At 42.1% G+C, this 21466-nt stretch overlaps 1 protein-coding gene across 2 annotated transcripts; it reads left to right on the top strand.

Moving 5' to 3' along the window:
* Positions 1 to 3735: 3735 nt before the first annotated feature.
* Positions 3736 to 21156, top strand: spred2a (sprouty related EVH1 domain containing 2a). Of its 2 annotated transcripts, XM_083522820.1 has the most exons (7): positions 3736 to 4188; positions 4261 to 4305; positions 13881 to 14064; positions 16101 to 16269; positions 16568 to 16632; positions 18170 to 18325; positions 18545 to 21156. In XM_083522820.1, the coding sequence occupies exons 2-7, from the start codon at positions 4280 to 4282 to the stop codon at positions 19193 to 19195; spliced, it is 1251 nt and encodes a 416-aa protein (XP_083378946.1). In that variant the 5' UTR covers positions 3736 to 4188; positions 4261 to 4279; the 3' UTR covers positions 19196 to 21156. The 2 variants fall into 2 exon arrangements, with proteins under 2 accessions (XP_083378946.1, XP_083378945.1); XM_083522819.1 differs by having other exon boundaries at positions 3736 to 4305.
* Positions 21157 to 21466: the final 310 nt, after the last annotated feature.

Below are 21466 nucleotides of genomic sequence, written 5' to 3'. Positions count from 1 at the left end.
TTTGATCTAGTTTCAGTTTCTCATTGCTTCCAAATGCACAGTGTGAAATCCATGTGATGAAGATTTGAGCACAAAGCAAAGAAAGCAGTGGTTAAGACGCTGGATCTACAGCTACAAGTTCAAAGCTCAAGTCACTTAACCTTCTATTGCTCAGATGTATATATGAGATCATTGTGAGATCATCTGGATAAGGGCGTTAGTACAGTGTTCCTAATAAATTGACCACTAAGTGCACTCATATTCTCAAACAGGAGACAGCTGATAATTCACCCCAACACACCACATCTGTCCATGAATGTGCCTACAGATGTTATTTGGTTATTGAACATGTTTCAAGGACTTGCAAATTTTAAAACATGTGACTTCACATGAAATATTTTTTTTTTAAAAACTATCAAATATGTTTGTATCGAAATGTTTGTGATGCATCAAGTGAATCCTAAACCGTTTCGTTGCTTGCTGCTGTGATTCCATTATTCCTGTAGGAGCTGGGAGAAGATGTGCCTCTCTGAGGTCGCAGGGGGACCTGGTTAGAGTTATTACAGAGGGGTTTACGGGAAAGAACTGGTCCAAAGTCTCAAGCAAGACTGATAAACATAGGTTTGTCTCTTACTTTTTCACTGTTGTAGAAAGAAAGAAAGAAAGAAAGAAAGAAAGAAAGAAAGAAAGAAAGAAAGAAAGAAAGAAAGATACAGCACAGTTAAAAAAACATTTTCCACATATCTCAAAGGTGTTAGGAAGCTGGGGTCAGAGTGCAGAGTCAGACATGCTACAGCACCCCTAGAGCACAGAGGTTTAAGGGCCTTGCTTAAGGGCCCCAAGAGTGGCAGCTTTGTGATGCCAGGGCTTGAACCTCCGACCTTCAGATCAGTAACCCAGAGCCTCAACCACTGTCATATTAATGTGACTGAGGAGATGTTTGTGAAAACACTGCACTCAAAGTCTCAGAATGTCAGGCAGTTACATGATGCTGAGTTGCAGGTTAGTGATCTACATGTGAGAAGACTAGTAGATGACACAACATTAAAAAAAAAAAAGATGATGGATGGATGAAGAAGTGCAAAAGTCAGACAGACTAAAAGATTAATGTGCTGCTGTATCACTCTCTTTAGATAGCAATAAAGGGGGTGGTAGATTAAAGGTTAAGGAATTGGATTTTATATCCGAAGGTCATGAGTTCAAATCCCAACCACACCACGCTGCCTCTCCTGGGTACCTGAACAAGGCCCTTAACCCCAGAGCTGCTCAGTTGTATGGACGAGATTCACATCTGACAAATGTCATACATGTAAATTGTATGTATCAAGAGCTAAATCTCACTACAGCAGCAAGTAGTCCAGTGACCACATGGTTAACATAGGAAACATAGGAAGAAACAAAAGACCAACAATCTGGAACACCATTTAAAGTCACGTGTTCATTATTCATTCATTCATTTTCTTCCGCTTATCCGTAATTCGGGTCGCGGGGGCAGCAGTCTAAGCAGGCCCCCGCCTTCGACTGCTGCCCAATCCTCACAGCACCGTCCCTTACGGTCCCTCCTGCAGATGGTGAGCCCACTGGAAGGCGGCCCCACGTCACTCCGACGTCACGGACCTTGATATTTCCCTCGTAAGGGACCCCCGGAGCATAGAGGGTTAAGGGCCTTGCTCAAGGGCCCAAGAGTGGCAGCTTGGCGATACCGGGGCTTGAACCCCAGACCTTCCGATCTGCAACCCAGCGCCTTAACCGCTGGAGCCACCACTCCCCCTGGTTCATTATTTAAATGATAAAGATTTCTATATACATAATATATAATGTATAAGGTTTTATAATAGTAATTCTTTCCCGATCACATGCTCATGTTATACAGCTATACTGTAGTTCTGCCACATGGTCACTAGATGGCAGAAGATGACAAGCTTGAATGTCTCCTAAAGCCTGTTGATGGCTTTTTTTCTTGAACTTGAAAATGTCAATCGAAAGTGAAAATGTGCATATTAAAGTTTTATATTTTGTCAATTATTTAATTAATAATAGCAGTTTTTCCACTAGATAAGTCCACTGATTCAATTAATATGAATTAATATCTTTGGCATGTAAATGTAAAGCTAATATTTGTAAACCTGCTGCTAGTTCATTCTAGCGTGGATGAATACGATTGAAATTCCTCGTACACATCCAAAATCAGAACAGCATAGCACCTTTTAAATGAAAGTACACTCTTTCACTTTTGCGTTATTACACGGTTATAAACTTGACATGTTTTGTGTCTGATTTTCATACATTTTCTGCTGGACCTACAGAGCTAATGTAGCTAACAAGTAATGCTAGGCTATTTCTAGCTCAGGCAATATACAGAAAGTATTCACAGCGCTTGACTTTTTCCACATTTTGTTATGTTACAGCCTCATTCCAAAATGGATTAAATTCATTATTTTCCTCTAAATTCTACAAACAATACTATATAATGACAATGTAAAAGACGTTTGTTTGAAATCTTTAAATCTTTAAAAAAAAAAATAATAATAATAATCACCAATACCAACACCAATCAGGCCTGTATGTTAGAGTGGCCAGACGGAAGCAACATGACATCCTGTCTGGAATTTGTTAAAAGGCACCTGAAGGACTCTTAGACCATGAGAAACGAAAATCTAACTCTTTGGCCTGATGCCAAGTCTGGGGTGAGGGTTCATCTTCCAACAGGACAACGACCCTAAGCACACAGGGTAGTGTGATAACAAAGGAGTGGCTACGGGACGGCTCTGTGCATGTCCTTGAGTGGCCCAGCCAGAGTCCAGACTTGAACCCGATTGAACATCTCTGGAGAGATCTGAAAATGGCTTATGACCAACAACTGTTCAATTGGACCCTATAACTGTTTGTAACTGGATGTAGATACACTATACGATACACTATACACTATGAGATAACCGAACCATGACACCCATATCTGGTTCTCCCCCAGAAGTAAGCACCAATGTTTGAAACTCAGAACTGTCCAGAGCTCAAAATCCCAGAAAATTTAATGCTACAACGTCAGCATCAGGATCAGTTTGGGGAAGAACCACATATAGCTGGAAAAGTCCTAAAACTTTGTAGGTGTGATGATCAGGGTAAGTTTCAACAGTTGACCGGTGAAACGGTGGATGATTTGGTGAGGTGAAAGCTAAGATGAGACGGCATTTCAGCACCAATGCTCCATAAATACTTAAGTTGTCAAGTCAAGTCAAGAGGTTTTTATTGTCATATCTACTATACACAGTGGTACACAGTACACAGTAAAAACTAGACAACGTTCCTCCGGAACCCTGGTGCTACACTAAACAACAACATAGAGCTACAACACAACACAACACAAGCTACGTAAAGTGCATCGAGTGCAACCTAGTGCAAACAGTGCAGTGCAAACAGTGCAGTGCAGACGAAAAACAGTGCAGACAGACAGTGCAGACAGACAGTGCAGACAGACAGTGCAGACAGACAGTGCAGACAAGACAAGACAACACAAGACAAGACACTAAACCCAAGTGTTGTGTTCTTTGCTGGTTGATAAGTTCATGTGCGGGTTTGAGGACCCAGTGAAAGGTTGTATGTTTACAGAGAGGGTTTCCAGAAGGAACCATCCCAATAACCTTTCTCCAAAGTGTGGACAGAAAGTGGATCAAACGAATCACTTGAATAAGTGTCGCTCCTTTGGTTCTGACGTCATTACTTCCGCCCCACCACCCCCACTCACCTCAACTACCCCCTCCCTCCCTCCCTTAACGCTCAGTCGGTGGCGCTTTGCCTTTTTTTTTACCGACTGTTCCGATTCAACATGGAGTGAACTCGGAGCGGCGATGGGGCTCGCGCGGGGCCCGTCCTCATCGAGAGCAGCCCGCGACCGCAGCCGCGCCGCCGCCGCCGCTCATCGCAGCCCGAAGACTCCGACGTCCGCGAGAGCATCGGGCCGGACCGCACGACGTCTCGCGCTGGTTAACGTGCAAGACGGAAACACATACAAACCAGAAGAGGGGGTGTTTTGTTTTTTTTGTTTTTTCGTTTGCTTGTTTGTTTGAAAGCCGCTGCTCTACTCTGTCGCTAAGGATGAAGAATGGAAAAAACTAGAAAACGCGGATAGAGAGAAAGAGAGAGAGAAAGAGAGAGAGAAAGAGAAACACACACCATATCGGTGGGAGACAAAATGGAGCCTGGACGCTGTTGGTGCGCGCGCGCTCTGGGATCTTATTACCACCACCATCATTATTACTATAATAATTATTATTATTACTGTAGGTGAAACGACGGAGATAAAATGACCGAGGAATCGCAGCCAGATGAGTAAGTACCCTTCTATGCAGCCCCCTGGTACTCGAGTACCCCTGGGGTGCGTTAATTGTCTGGAGCGCGTTCACAGTGATTTATGAGGCGCGCGCTTCTGTTTTAATGTGTTCAATAATTAGTGCGCGCAACAAACATCTTTCTGTTGCCCCCCCCCATAACTGGAAGCTGGACAGATAGAGAGAGAGAGACAGAAGGACCCCAACGTTTTCCCTCTTAACTGTCGGGCCCTACGTTTTTAACCCCCTGGTGGTTTCGCGCGAGCAAAGCAAAAGAGTGGGATAGAGGTGTGGGGGAGGAGGAGGAGGTGGAGAATGAGGGGGTGGTGGATGAAGCGGAAACGTTTCTTTGTAACCGCCGCTGGTCGTTTCTTTGTAACCACCGTCAGTGTGGAGGTGGTCGGTAAGTCCACGTGGTGCCAAAGCGGAGGTGCGCGCGGGCATTTTGGCGCATTTCTGCATCATCTTTCTTTCTTTCTTTTATATCTTTCTATCTGTCTGTCTGTCTTCCCGTGCGTTCTGGTGGCCCCACTGAGTCCGCCATGTTCCCCCCCTCTCTCTCTCTTTCGCGCTCTCGCTCTGCTCTTTTTTTTTTTCCTGAATCGGGCTCATTTGCATACCACGTTTCATTCATAAAAAAAAAAAAGAAAGAAAGAAAGAACAGAAAATCCCGACAGCGCAGGCGGAGCTCAGTTCCAGCTCGAACCCAAGCCTGCATCATAACACACCACCGTACCCCCGAAACACGTGGTGCATACGCGTTCTGACGTCACAGATCGGACATTTCACCGGAAGTGTGAGATGAGTAACACAAAGCTGTACTTATCTATTTCAGAAGAGAAGAATAGACTTTCGGTGTCATTCCTGTCTTTCTAATCCCCAAAACCGGTTGCACAGAAAGAGATGGTTTTAACAGCAAACAGGCTTCAGATATGAGCTTTTCTTTTTTCAGTATATTTGTCACAAGAAATTCTTTCTTTGCATATCACAGTAATGTCAGGCAGCTGAGTGCATTGAGCACTGAAGGTTAAGGGCCTTGCTCAGGGGCCCCAAGAGCGGTGATACTTAGGCTTGATCTGCTGACCTCCTGATCAGTAACACAGAGCCTTAATCACTGAGCTGGTACCGGGCTGCGGATCACTTAGTACAGGGGAGTCGATCTCTATTACACGGGGGGCCAAAACTTAAAGCACACTTCAGGGCCAAACAGTATAGACATTTATTGAACACACTAAAACAATGTTTTTTTTTTTTACGTAATTATAATTAAAAGACCGAATATAGTATTCCAGAACAAATAAACTTTAAATAACTTTAAATAATATTTTGCTCCTAATACAAATATCTCCATTCAAACACCAGACGTCTCACAGCTTCATCATGCAGCTCTTCAGAAACTCTCCCTCAGTAAATAAGCGGCTGATGTGACTCTGATTTCTCCTCTGTTTTCACACCAGCTTCACTTTGTGATTTTGCTCTGGTGAAAAACATCTGCTGAAATGTCAGATTCTTCTTTAACTCTTCTACTTTCTGTATCTTCTGCTCTGCATTCAGGTTCTTCAGCTTCTCCTGATGTTTTGTCTCGTAGTTCCGTCTTAGATTCAACATCTACTCAGAATCCCATCGTTTTTGAAAGACTCTGTTTTCAAATCCACTTTTCTCTTCGTCATTGTGAGGGCCTTCACAATAACTGCACAATAGTGTTAAATACATCAACAGAACTTGATTGACGCTGGAATGTTCTGAGGTAGTCTAGCGTTCGGTAAATCAGCTGAAGCGCTGCATTATGGGATCTGTAGTTTGTGTTTATCAGCGCTTCATATCGCCCCGATATTATTAACAATAATAATAGATCTTTATAAAATCATCTCATGGGCCGGATATAATTATACATCAGGCCAGATGTGGCCTTGAGTTTGACACATATGACTTAGTACATGGCCACACGGAAAGAATACACACGTGTACATTATATTTCCATCATGTTGACTTGTTCTAAGCTCCCACTGATTCTGTATCATGATTACTTGAGTTTAATTTTTGAGTTACATTAATCATTAAATCATATAATTTCTCCTACAGTAATAGAAAATGTATTTATGAGACCCCACCGGCAAACCCTCAGGTCCATGGAAAAATGTTCTTGCGTGAACCTGCTCCGTGATGCAAAACATTTTGGTTCTAATTGTTCATAATTGCAGGAGCGCTGCATCACGGACATCTGATTACAAGATAAAGTGATTAAGCTTCTATCACTTTGTCAATACCAAGTAGCTCTCCATCCACTTGAGCAAAGCGTGATATTTGCTGTTTGAATAAATGGGTGCGTCTCAATCAGCTCTCTTGGTCAGGAACCGATGTTGCCGTGTGCCAATGAGTAGAGCACCAGGGCCGTTATCAGTGCACACGGCAACATCGGTGACTCAACATGACCATATTCTGCCGTTCGTTCACTCAACTCAGTCGAACGAACCCTTTCATTTTCACGTCAGTCACCGTAAAAAAAAAAAACCAAAATATTTACGATTTATTCAAGCACGATTCAGTAATGATACACTATATAGACAAATCTTTGTGGACACATGATCTACTTTTGGAACATCCCGAGTCCCCATTTGCTGTTATAATAAGCCCCACTGTTCTAGGAAGATGTTCTACTAGATTTTGTGGAGATTTCATTCAGCGACAAGGGTGTTAGTGAAGTCAGTTACTGACGTAGGTGAGGTGGAGACCTGGGGTGCAGAAATTCCACACAAAGGTGATCAATAATGGAGCTGGCTTTGTGCACAGGGGCATTGTCATGCTGGAACAGGTTTGGGTCTCCAGGTTCAAGTGAAGGGTATATATGATATTGCATGCTACCACATCCAAAGACATCGTATACAATTGTGTGCCTCCAACTTTGTGGTAACAGTTTGGGGAAGAAGCACACGTGGCTGGAGATCGTGCACTTCTAACAGGAAAACAATCTAAAAGTGTTTAGAATCATACAAACCAGATATACATCCTTAAATCAAGTATAAAATGGGTAACATGAGTAATCTTTTGAGAGCTACATCACTACTACATGAGGTTGAAGTTCATTTTTTGAAGCATTTCATTTTCACTTAGGAAGCAGAGAGCATCGATGCTCCCTGGTGCATTGTGGGATTGTTTTAGAAAGTGACCGTTCCGGTGAACTGGAATGATTTTGCAATTGAGCCAACCCCTTAAATTTGTTTGATCGTCTAATCAGCTTCTTGTTACATTTATGGCATTTGGCAGACCCCTTTATCCAGAGCAATGTTTATTTATCTCTTTTATACAACTGAGCAGCTATGGGGTTAGAGGCCCTGCTCAGGGGCCCAGGGGTGGCAGCTTGGTGAGCCACCGAGCTCAGACTGCGGGGCCCTTGAGCAAGGCCCTTAATCCTCACCTGCTCAGTTGAGCAAATGATAATGGGATCTGATGCCATTTCATGTAAATGTACAGCATTAACGAATGTCAGAGCCGCTGTTATAGAAAAGGAGTCAACACATTTTGACCAATCACACTCACTTTAAATACAAAACAAACACTATCGATTAGCACACATGACCGATAGCGTCCGGGTCCCGTGGGTCCGACGAGGCCTATCAGCGAAAACTTTTTTCTGTGGTTATTGCTGCTCTTTATCTAGATCTTGCTGAGGGCTTGTGGACAGAACGTGTGTGTGACTCGTGTTGTGGGGGTTGTTATCTTTTATTGTTCAAATTTATGACCTGCTCACACCCGTGCTGAGCAAACACACCCACACACACATATATAAGTGAACTGGAATGTCAAGACAGTGTATAATAAATAGTAATGGTCCGAGAAATGCTTTGGGTTTTTATCCGCAGATGAAAAAAGGCTGAATCACAATATCCGAGTACTTAACGATACGTTTCATGGGATTTATGTCTCGAAAAATGTTTTTCTCTAGCCATATCCAAACCCATAGTGGAGGATATCCAAATCCCACACTGCACTGTAATAGGATCGTATAATTCAGTGATCTCTTAGCATTACGGCTCTCTCAAAGCTTTGTTGAATAGTCCTAGGAAGCTTTTCTAACAGGAAAGGTTTAACCAGACCTTATATATTGGGGTGGCCAGGATAGGCCAAATGACTTTATTGGGGTGGCAATCTAGAGGCGGGTGAAATACTACACCACATCTATTCAAAACTCCATCTGTATATATCAGGGGGCCCCAAACTTCTTTCTGTGAGGGTCTGTAAAGGAAAATGACATGGGCTGAAGTTACTTGCAGTATTATTGTGGAAATTTTATTATGATTTTTAAGGTATTTATTATGCGTCCGAATGCTACATTAGTTTATTATTTTGTTCTGAAACAAGACAAACATTTTAAGATATATATCGCCTGTTAAAATAGCATTATTACTAACATAATGACATTTTTCTTATTCATCGCTTTTGAAAACAAAACATTTACTTATTATGCATGTGCATATGGTTGCTGGGTGGATCTGTGGATCGAACAAATAATTAGGTTGAGTTCATAACTAGACCATAGTGGCCACGGACTCGAAGACGGAAAAACATCCGGTGTGGATTATGCAGATAAACGATAATAACTGAGGGGGGGTTTTAGTTCGAAAGCCAAACTTTATTATCAAATACAGATATGATATGAGTAAAACATATGTTTAAAGTAAACTTGCAACGGCCCTTCCGAGGATGGTAGTTTGATGACCCTGGTCTGGTATATGGCCAGAGAATGATCCTTATTGCATATTAAGTGGATTTCACATAGCTAAGGACATTTGTTTCTAGCAAGCTGCGCACACGTCCTTTCTTGTGACGAATGCTAAGTGTTCAAAATCGTCGTCTATCGGTTAGCTGAAATGAACATTTGATGTTCATCCAAATAAAAAAAATATTATCTGTGTAAAAGAAGATGTATGACCATAATCTGGTCAGTGGGTCCAGAAAATAGGATGCTACCGAATACTTCAAGTGCAGTACGGTGATGAGACGCTCAGCCGCAGTAAGACGTTTAAATCGTGTAAATGTTTTAAAGATGGCCGCATGTCCGTCAGTGATGATCCCTGTCGTGGTGGTTCCCTGGTGACGAAGTGCAGCAGGAAGTCCTAGAATAGTTTGGGCGTACTGACAAATCTTTCTATGGCGAATCTTTCCAGGCTTTAGTTAAACGCTGGGATGTGTATAAACGTAGCAGGAAATTATGTTGAAAAACAAATGCAGTTTCCACTCCTTGAAATTTGTTCTTCCGTTTTATAAAGTCCCGGTTTAATTTAAACATCCCTCGCATGATGTGTAAACTTTTACTATAAAGCGATTATCGCGCTAATGCAGACTGGTGTTATAGAATGGCAGTAACGTTGAGAGAATGTGGCACTGATGGGTTTTTTCTGGGTTTTTTTTTTGTTTTTTTGCAATGCTTTTCATAGATGAATTTTAGAAAGCACTAACAGGTCAAGATGACGAAGTGTGTGTATGTGTGTGGGTCAAGTTTGTATGTTTTTTGTTTTTTTTTTAGTTTTGACTTTGAGTTTTGAAATTTTTATTTCTCCAAAATCTTTACTTTTAGTTTGTACGTAGTTTTAGTATTGTTCTTGTTTCTTGTTTCAGAGGTCTACCACCAGACAAGTTTCGTGGTATCGGGATCAGATTGTGCCATATGTACACTTGGATAGCGGCTCTTAAACGGCAAACTGCACAGTAAATAATACCGTTTGGACATTTTCCCCAGAATGTCCTTGCGACCCAATAGCAACTCGTTCACGGCTCAATACTGGGTCACGACCTGGTGGTTGGTGACCGATGATGTAATATATGATAAAAGCAAGTTTAAAAAGTTAAACAAATCTAATTTCTATAATACAATCTACATTTTCTACAAAACCACTGTGTTATATTACATACTATTAAACATGCAGTAGTTATGTACAGTGACTTAATACCTCATAATACTGTCCAAAATCGCTAAAAAACGAAATCGCATGTTTTTTTTTACACGGCATGCACAAAGATTTGATTCTGTTTATTTGAGTATGTTCTATTTCAAAGATTTCACATTTTGCCATATGTATAAATATAAATATCAGATGAAATGAACCAATAAAATACATATTTATGGCATTTTGGCAGATGCCCTAATCCAGAGTGACTTACATTTATCTTGGTTATACAGCTAAGCAATTGAGGGTTAAGGGGTCTTGCTAAAGGGCCTTCCATGACCCTCCAATCACAAGTCCACTGATCGATCTTATCCGCTGAGCTACCACATCCCTAATATTAAAAAGAAGACCACTTCTGCATTGTAACCATGGCATCAACACGTTAGTGTTAGTGTAAAAAAACATTTTTATGTTTATTTCATTCAAAGGTTTTTCGCAGATTTCTGTGATAATTTCAGTGAACTACATTAACCCCGACGTGTGTGTGTTTGTGTGTTTAGCTTTAACTGGCCCATATGCTTTACTGTGAGCTTTATGGCCATGCAGTTAAACTCTCTGTTAGCTGATAAGTCCCACCATCACCATTATTGATTGTCTAAGCAGGATGTGTGAAGTGGGTCATCACTAACACTTCCACACCCAGCATGTCCTACAGCTCTGCCCACTTCCTGTATCCTGTTCTATTAATGACCTCCGGTTCCATGTGGCTCAGAATTCAGTCGTCTAACAGGAAGAAGAGCGAGTACACCGAACCGATAAATCATGAATCATGATTTTTTTTTTGGATCAGCTCTTCTACCAGACTGCCCTATTTGGATATTTATGTTGATCCTGTTCCGTCTTGATTTGTACCAGTCCAGCATATGAAATGAAATGGGTTTTTTTTGTTCATGTTACAATTGACAGTATCACACTGTAATACTTTTCCAGTTGGTTAAACTTAGAAATAAAAGTTCACCTGCTACATTAAACTCAACTTGAAGATAACCATCATTTGAAAGCGAGGTCCCCTGGTGGTCTAGTGGTTAGGATGCGGCGCTCTCACCGCTGCGGCCCTGGTTCGATCCCCGGTCAGATAACCAACCCCAGCCATTAAGGTTGCACAATCCTTAGTGCCGGTCCCAAGCCTGGATAAATGGGGAGGGTTGCATTAGGAAGGGCATCCAGCGTAAAAACATGTGCCAAATCAAACATGCCGATGGTTCGCTGTGGCGACTCCTAATGGGAGAAGCCGAAAGAAAGTTTTTATTTTGAGACCTATGGGAGTTAATGACACAAAGGGGCATGGCTAAAAGGACCTCATGTTGCTAATTGGCTGGAAACAACAGAGAGTGAAAATAAAAATAAACTACCAAAGAATTTGCTAAACACACATGTACACGTATTGGGACCTCTGATTTTTCCAGCCATGTGTTTCCCAAACTTTTACCAAAAAACTTGGTCAGATATGGAGAATGGAGGTTATTATAGCAGTAAATGGAGACTACATGTTGAAAAAGAAGCACATACCTACTTTAAGTTCAGGTGTCCACAAACTTTTGTTTTCGGGTTGTTGGTTTTTTTTTAATAGAAGATAAGAATTCTTGATAAATCCCTTTGTCGGTTTTTATATTAGCTAATGAAGGAGCAGGAAACGGATGTGCATTTCATAAATAAATAAGTGAGGATATAAGAGAATTTGAAAGGTGGTGTCGAAAAGCTCACCTTAGCTACCACTGCCCTAGAAGGGTTCAGTGATAAAGGTCTGAAACCCCACGTGAGGGTTTTTATTTTTTTACATGTAAATGTTGATCTCGTATTGATTTAGTGTCCCAGATATGTGTCACCTGGCATGCGCATGAGCAAACACACACAAGTTTATGTATGCGTGTATTAATGTACAACCTCGAATACAAAAAAGTTGGGACGCTGTGTAAAATGTAAATGAAACCAGAATGCCTTGATTTGCAAAACTCATAAATCCGGGTTCTATTCACAATAGGAGTCTGGAGTCTCTCGGAAATAAAGATGGGCAGAGCTTCAATCTGGGACTAGAAATTGTGGAGTTAATTGCAAAACGGTTGAATATCTCATTATTTACAGCACATAATATCATCATAAGTTTCAGAGAATCTGGAGAAATGAATACTGAATCTATTATCTATACCTTTCACCATTTAAAAACATTTGGTGCATCAAGAAATGAAAAAACACAACAAAGAAGACCCAGAACTGTTACGGAGCTAGAGTCCTGTATCAGACACTTATGGGACTACATTACTCCTAAAAAAGTTTAGGAACTGCTCTCCTGCTACACTGGTCCCTGAACTTATTTTTATTCTTAGTTGAAACATTTGATATGTTTTTATTTTTTATTCTGTTGTGAATAAAACATGGATTTTTGAGATTTTCTAATTATTGCAATTTGTTTTTATTAAAAGTTTTCACAGGGTCCCATTTGGAATTGGGGTTGTATTAATAAATGTATATGTAGTCTATATGAAAGTCTTCTTTTCTTTTTAAAAAAAAAAAGCAGTTATAGTCTGGTAACCTTTTTCCAAAAACAATAAAAAAAATCTGGAGTTGACTCTTACCGAACAGATGTAACAGAATAGAGGTTTGGGATGAACTCTGATACACCTTGCTGAAACCTAAATGTATGTTTTGTCTGATTGTCTGGTTTAGGGAGAAGCCTTTGAATAAACCGTAAACACGGTCGCCGTTCTCTGAGTCTCTCTCTTTGATCCGTAGCCTCAAACCCAGGCATGAAAATCGGGCCTTTAATTAAAGTGGTTCCCACACTCCGTGCCAAGAACCACCGGCATTTGCATAACTCATCTCTTCCTCTCAGTGAGTGACGAGGCCTTGTTTGCAGTACAGGCCCTGGATCAGAAGGCGTTGTGGAGCGTGGAAAGTGTCGGCCAACACATGTGCTGGAAATCACAATTAATAGACTTTTATTGATCGAAACATCTGGCATGGAGGAGCTGGTGTTATATTTATGATCTCAAATGTTGAGCTATTAAATTTTGCTCAGGAGCTCCTGGTTCCACAACGTCAACTGATTGTATAAGACTATTCATGGTAGTTCTCACTTATTTGCATTGTTTTAAGATTTATAATCACACCCTAATCTGTAGCTTCATTTGTTGCTTAAATAATAAGGGTTGTTGGACATCGCTGACTCTGGAGACTCCATCTAAAAGTTACAGTAACATCTGTATACAGAAAAGCATTACTAGGGTTTGTGGTTAATATCAACCCAATTGAAATGAACTACAGGGCATCTTCTGACCAATCAGAATTGAGCAATCAACAATGTGGAGTAATAATAATAAGGACGTATTAGATGCAATATGCTTTTGTGTGCATGTTTACCAAAACCTGAAGCTGTAGTGTCAAATGGAGGTGAGAGTTTTTGCTTACCAGCCCCCGGGGGGCTGCGATTAGCTGCTGTTCCCAGAGTTTAGCAGGGTTTTGGTTTGGCAGCACAAACACCTTTAATCTGATTCTTCACATCACTGATTTGCATTGCTCTCCATCTGGGGCGTGGAGGTATACCTGAGACTGCACTTGGATCTCGGGTTGCGCGCTAAATATGACCGAGTAATAATGCCCTTCTCACGTGATATTTCCTCCTCTGTCTCCACAGTGACGACTACCTGGTGCGCGTGAAGGCCGTGGTGATGACGCGGGACGACTCGAGCGGCGGTTGGCTGGCTCAGGAAGGGGGCGGGCTCAGCCGGGTGGGTGTGTGTAAAGTGGCTCCAAGCGATCTGGACCTCTTCGAACGTAACGGGTTCCTCATCTACGGAGAGAGACTCCGAGACAAACAGGTGTGCGCTTCGCTTTAAAAGATGTAGACATACAGTAAGGTATCTCTGTAGAAGGTATGAGACAAAAATATGTTTTGTTTGCACAGAAATATCAGACTTTTTTCGATTTCTCAAGAACTTTTACTGAAGAATCAGAATCATTAAATTGCCACATTATTGCACCCTGTTGGTGTAGTCTAATTATGTTTGACCGTTTATCCAAAACAGCTTTTTCATGAACCATTTATACTTTTGCGTCTTCTTTCCTGTAGACTTTTTGCCTTCATTTCAAATCCTCAGGAAAACCGTAATACACAGAAAAAATGCTGGGAAAACCTGGGGTTATTTTATGAGGTTACTATCGATGCTTCTGCTAGAGATGATGCATGTGTGTGTGTGTGTGTGTGTGTGTGTGTGTGTGTGTGTGTGTGTGTGTGTGTGTGTGTGTGTGTGTGTGTGTGGTGGTGGGGGGGGGTAGCTGTGGCTACAGTGAAAGGAGACTTGTTGAATTGTGTTCATTTCGTTTCTTGCTTTATTGCATTCATGATCGCTGTATGAGATTCCTGTCTGTAATGCAGCGCTCTGTTATCCTGCAGTTCTCTATAATATTGATGGTTTCTATAGTCGTGGCAACATAATGACAGTATTAAGAGGTGGGTTGATTCGGGTAGGACACCACTGAAGGTTTGGGGGTGAAATACACGACCTGCCACTGGTGCTGAATGTTACCTCACTGACATAGTGTAATACATGCAATACGACTAAATAAGGACTTTAATCACCTCGTCTGGGCTTTGCAAAAGATACATCAGTGCTAAAACATTTTCAGATCTCTCCAGAGATGTTTAATCAGGTTTAAGTCTGGGCTCTGGCTGGGCCACTCAAGGATATTCACAGACTCGTCCTGTAGACACTCCTTTGTTATCTTGGCTGTGTGCTTAGGGTCGTTGTCCTGTTGGAAGATGAACCCTCACCCCAGTCTGTGATCAAGAGCGATCTGGAGCTGGTTTCCATCAAGGACGTCTCTGTACATTGCTGCACCCCTTTATCCTGACTGTATCATGGCGTTTGATATTTAGGCCAATAAGTTTAATCTTTGTTTCTCTTGGTCTGAGAGTCCTTCAGGTGACTTTTGGCAAACTCCAGCCGGGCTGTCATGTGCCCAGGCCCAGATTGGTGGAGTGCTTCAGAGATGGTTGTTCTTCTGGAAGGTTTTCCTCTCTCCACAGAGAAACACTGGAGCTCTTTCAGAGTGACCATAAAGTTCTTGCTCACCTCCCTTACTAAGGTCCTGCTCCCCCGATCGCTCAGTTTGGCCAGGCAGCCCACTCTAGGAAGAGTCCTGGTGGTTCCAAACATCTTCCATTTATGGATGATGAAGGCCACTGCTCAAGAATTTCAATGCTGCAGAAATCTTTTTCCAATACAATCCTGTCTCGTAGGTCTACAGACAATTTCTTGGACTTTATTTCTTGGTTTGTGCTCTGGCATACACCGATAACTGTGGCACCTTATATAGACAGGCGTGAGACTTGCCAAATCATGTCCAATCAAATGAATTTAACACAGGTAAACTCCAATCAAGTTGTAAAAACATCTCAAGGATGATCAGCGGAAACAGGATGCACCTGATCTTAATTTCAAGTGTCATTGCAAAGGCTGTGAATATTGATGTACATGTGATTCTTTTTCGCTTTTTATTTGTAATAAATGCAAACACATTTTACATTTTCACAGTTTCACGTTGTCATTATGGGGTATTGGTTTTAGAATGTTGAGGAAAATAATGAATTTAATCCATTTCGGAATGAGGCTGTAACATAACGATATGTGGAAAAAGTGTAGTGCTGTGAATATTTTCCGGATGATGTATGTGTATATGTCACACCAAAAGTCGCTAAACAGCCTGGTCATGATTAGATTCCGTCTTTTGTCACAGAAGTAAAATACCTCACATGACCTGTTTGTAATTTCTGCTTAACCATGTTAATGAAGGAGCAGTGCTCCATTTCCTTAGCTTACAAACCCAGTGATCCAGAGTGCCATGTCATGTGTAGGTGATCCTCAAGTGCTTCCTGAAGAAGGACCTGATCTACACTAAAGCGACTCCCACGTTCCATCACTGGCGAGTGGAGAACAAGAAGTGCGGCCTGACGTTTCAGAGTCCGGCAGACGCTCGTGCCTTCGACCGCGGTGTCAGGAAGGCCATCGAAGACCTGACCGATGGTGAGAGAGGAAGTCCAATTATATTTCTATCGCATTTCTTTCAGATTCCACGTTGCACATCGTTTAGATCGACAAGACGTATTTGCTGCACAATTTTGCCGTTGTAAGGCGAAAGTTGCGCAATTATTGGACGTTGTTTGCTCCGTTAATCAAAGCACAGACCCTTGAAGTTACAAATGGACAACATGAAATGCTGGGAGAAACAGTTTAGCAAGGAGAAATCGAGCTACATGTAAATTATTGGTCACTTTCTATAAAATAATAAACATGACCAAACAGTTGGTGTTTTTTTGCGCAGGTTCCACTACGTCCTCGTCTACGCTGCAGAACGAGACTGAGCTGGGGGACGACGATGTCTTCACGGTGAGGATCCCTCTGTCTCCTGTTCTACTGTCTGTGAGACACGTTTCTGTCTCTCTGTATGTGTCCCTATAAGCTGTTTTCATGTAAATGTGTGTTTCAGGGAAAAGCTGATGATCGTGCGGTTCATGGTGTGTGTGTGTGTGTGTGTGTGTGTGTGTGTGTGTGTGTGTGTGTGTGTGTTTGAGCGAGGATAGTTTTCAGAAAGTGGTCTCTAACCACACACACACACACACACACCTACAAAACCATGCAGCTTTACTTCTATGAAGCTCTGACACTGAAGACTTATTCTGTTGATGTTGTAGAATATGTTATACCTCACCATATCATGCAAGAATGCTTTTTTTTTTTTTGGTCCGGTCGATTATGAATACATCGATAATAAGTTTTAGATCATGTCAAGCGTCCACCGAACGAGTCCTCGTGAACGAGCTGTTACTATGGAAACTATAACGAGTGTATTAATATAAACCTGTGATTTGCAGCTGTGCTACTGTATCTCCACCTCCACCAGATCTGTGAAATGCGTAACTTGTTTCCTCACAGTGAACAGAGCAACGGTTTGCAGTCATTACTCTCACACACACACACACACACACACACACACACACACAACGTTGGCTCGGAATAGTCCTGCCAGAACAGGAAGTGGTGCAGGAAAAGGATAGCTCTGACTCTGTAGGACAAAGGTTACGGCTGATTGCGAAGATCATCGTGTACAGACGCTTTATTTCCTCAGTAGAGCACAAAAAAGTGGTCAAAGGTTAAGATCACGGAGGGTCGTTAAAATAATTTTTAGTGTTTGTTTAGAAACATTACCACTGCATCTTGGCCATTCTTATTGAAGGAGGCGTGGCTTTTGTGTCATCTGTCAGTTTTAGTGAAGGAGGTGTGGCCTCTGTCATGTATAAATCTCAGTGAAGGAGGCATGGCATCTGTCATTTATAAATCTCAGTAAAGGAGGCGTGGCCTCTGTCGTTTATAAATTTTAGTAAAGGAGGCGTGGCCTCTGTCGTGTATAAATCTTAGTGGAGGCGTGGCCTCTTTCAGTTTCAGTAAAAGATAATATCCAATACCTATGTATCAACAAATAAATATAACAATGCAGTTAGTTAATAATGGCAAAACACATTCTCATCTGCAGTGTTTGCCGGTTTTGTCAATAGAAAATATTTTTTTTCGTATTACACTTTTGCATTAGCTTATGGTGCTGTCTGACAGCTCGTCTTGTTCCCCTTCACTGGTCTTAAACTTGCTGGATGAGAGCTGAGGGGCGCCTGTCCTTTTCCAAACACACGTTCACGTTCACGTTCGTAAACATTGGGTTTACAAATAACAAGCCTCGTCCTTGCGTCAAGGGACTGATCAGAGCGGAGTCTGAGAGTGCGTTCCTTACGCGTGGGGTTTTATTGTCATTCTTCCACATAATCTTTATACCCAGGTTCTCTATCGCATTCTTAAGGTTTTATAAGAATCTATTCCATCTCATCAATCTTCCTTATTCTGCTTTCTGTTTTTATTCCCGCCTCTCACTCAGACTGCCACAGACAGCTCGTCTAACTCGTCTCAGAAGAGAGAGCCGTCGTTGCAGACGCTCGCACCGATCAACTTCTGCGAATCGCGTCACCACCAGTGCATTCTGGGACATCTCTATACCCAGCACAGGCAAACCGACAATTACTTCCTGGACCAGGTACTTCATTATACCCTCGTTGGCGTTAAAACCCTTTATTCACATACTTCATTGTTTTGGAATTGATGGCTTCTTGACATTTTTTCAAGTTAAAATACTATAAATCCAACAATTAAGCTTCTTTTTGAAGTCATGAATCCTATGAAAGCAGCAAGTTTCACATGACTTTTAACACTGCCATCTCATGAGCTATTTCTTGCTGTTGAAATGTGCCTTCAGGCGGTGCCAATGTTCCCCCACGTCCCCATGAACTTCCCCGAGGAAGAGGAAGAGCTCGTGCGCATAAACCCGCGGGAGCGCGCCTGGCTTACAGGATACGAGGACTACCGTCACGCCACCACGGCCGCCCAAAAACTCCTGCGCCCGGAACCCACAGACGCGTACGTTTCCTTCGCCAAGAGCGAAGTGCTTAAACATGACTACACGTACCCGTACCCACACCGGCTCTCTGGAGACGACGCTAAATCGGGGATCAGCGGTGGCGTGGTGGCGTGCCAGCCGCGGGCGCCGTGGCGCACCGAGGACGACCAGGTGCGCTGCGCGTACTGCCGGGACGTGTTCAACCCCGCGCAGAACCGGCGGGGGCAGTGCAAGGAAGCGCCTGACCCGGTGGTGGCGTTCATAAGGCGCGTGAGCTTCATGTGGTGCGCCGACAGCCTGCTGTACCACTGCATGGCCGACGCCGAGGGCGAGTACTCCGAGCCGTGCTCGTGCGACCCCAGCGACGGGCGACTCGTCCTGCGCTGGCTTGCGCTGCTCGGCCTGTCTTTAATCGCCCCCTGCATGTGCTGCTACGCACCACTGCGTGCCTGCCATCGCTGTGCCGTCGCCTGTCACTGCTGCGGCGCCAGACACAAAGCCGCCGGCTGACACGGTCAGTCTCAGTCAACGACTTTTTTCCCCACCGGCTGATTCCTCTGGACACCTTCTGATGTGTTTATCAGGGATTTTTGGTGCCATTAAGCTTCTATGCCATGAACAAGAAATACATTTATAGTCGTTTATATATGATAAAGTGTATATATACACCGGGCTATACAGAAATCTATATAGATCAATATAAATATGTATATAAATATATAAATTCAGGTACTTTTATGTTTTTACAATATTCTGGATTATGTTTGTTTTTTTTATGTTTACCGTTTTGTCTGTCGCCGTGGCCTGCCAGAGGTGGAGCTCTAACTCATATTCTCACATGAACGTCCGACCTGTCCATATGGACAAACCTGTGTTGTGTGTGTGTGTGTGTGTGTGTGTGATGAAATGGAGACATAAAAATTGTGGAATTGATTTTTTCTTTTTTGCTAAAGCCAAATCGGTATAAGCTGCCGAGTTTGTGTGAGCCGGCACTGAAATTCAACTGTGATATAAACCTGTGTGCGTGTTAGAGAGAGAAACTTCTGGAACGATCTGGATTTCTATATGAATGGGTCCTTCAAGTGTCATGAGAATAATAACTAAAGACAATCTTATTTAACCAAACGCTTTACACTTCTTTTTGTCGAGTGACGGTTTAAACAGTTAACGTCGTGGATGGGAAAAGTATCTGGATCATTTATCTATTTTTCTATCTCGATATCTCCATCTCTTTATATAGTCACAGTAGTACCTCTGTATTTTTTTTTAAGCATTACTGTACTGTATAAGGAATAAAGAAAATGCGGTTTTAACCGCTCCAGGACCAATGATTTACACACCGTATGTGTGTAATATATATATATATATATATATATATATATATATATATATATACACACACTTCTCCTTGAGGATATGCTTTACCTTTGGGTTGGGAAGATGTGGAAGATCTCCTGCTATAAACCCTATTGAACACCATTGGGATAAATTCAAACTCTGACTGCAAACCCAGGCCTCCTCACCTCACCTACATCAGTACCTGACTTTACTCACACCCTTACATTTGAATGAAATCGCACACAAACCACACTCCAAAATCTTGGTCAGGAGTCTGAAACATTTTTGTTCCTATAGTATGTATGTATGTATATATAGTGGTGGGACAATCTTTTAGAAGCTGATGGACAGTCATGACAGTGAGGTAAAAGGTAAAACAATAAGGGTTTTTTTTAGGGGGCCAAGCACTGACGATGGGCACGCTCTTATTTTTCTAAAATCGCAGATCTGGACAAGATGCAATAACATCATTTTTTATATAAATTGATGCCGATTCATACAGAAATCCAACAGCAACAACAACAACAAAAAAAGCAAGGTAGCCGTTTGGGGTTCAGAGTCTCTGTGCTACTAAATGTCCCGGTAACACGCAGCCTACATTGCTGTCAAACTGTATTGCAAATGTCTATGTTTGTGTTTGTGTTTGTGTGTGTGTGTGTGTGTGTGTGTGTGTGTGTGTGTGTGTGTGTGTGTGAATGTACAAAGCCGTATTGACACTGTGTATATTTGAAATCGAAAACCAGCCTCAAAATTGAATGCCGTTATTCACAAGACGAATAAAAAGCCGTCCTTTTTTTTTGGTCTAAAGCACAAACACACACAGACGAATGACAGACTATTAAACACGACACACACACACACACAACCATCCCATCTCTGTGAGGTATAGGAAATCCTGTACACTCATCTCATCTCACCTCTCCCTCTCTCTATGAATCTTTCCTTCTCGTTTTCTGCAATATTCAATCATGAGAGTAAAAGAAAGGTGGGAAAAAAGCTGTTCTATTTTTCTAATGATAAACAGAAGCAGGAAGTCCAAAGAGCCCTCTCTCTATGTGTATTTGTATGTGTGTGTCCTGTGGACGTCCTGCTCCTGGAGACATTGAGACATTAAAGGAAAAGTGCCTGAACAATCTGCTGCTGTTTACTTGTGTATATTTTCAAGAAGAAAAAAAAAAAGTATTTTCTGAACTTCTCCCTCCCAAATCCTCGATTCTGATTGGTCAGGAGGTGTTGGTGGTACCTGCGTGAGCAATCTGAGCATCTTGTGCTTTTTTTTTTTTCTTTTGGGGACAAATGACATGTGAGTGAACCGTTGCAGGATCTTGCCTAAAGGAAGTGACAGAACAGTAACAGGACATTTTACAATCACAACGTTTCGAATCCGAAAGGAGTGACTGAAGTTCAATACATTCGTTTTTTCTAAAAGCTCTCGAAGGTCTA

This window comes from Silurus aristotelis (assembly GCF_946808225.1).
Source record: "Silurus aristotelis genome assembly, chromosome: 20".
NCBI classification, from domain to species: domain Eukaryota; kingdom Metazoa; phylum Chordata; class Actinopteri; order Siluriformes; family Siluridae; genus Silurus; species Silurus aristotelis.
Note: the sequence above shows the minus strand (reverse complement) of the source record. Positions and strands in the feature narration are given on the sequence as shown.

Bases quoted from the DNA above. Each gene is read 5' to 3' on its own strand.
- spred2a (XM_083522820.1), top strand. From the start codon at position 4,280: ATGACCGAGGAATCGCAGCCAGATGA. The intron at 14,065-16,100 runs GTGTGCGCTTCG...TGTCATGTGTAG, and splicing joins AGAGACTCCGAGACAAACAG to GTGATCCTCAAGTGCTTCCT. The intron at 16,270-16,567 runs GTGAGAGAGGAA...TTTTTTGCGCAG, and splicing joins CATCGAAGACCTGACCGATG to GTTCCACTACGTCCTCGTCT.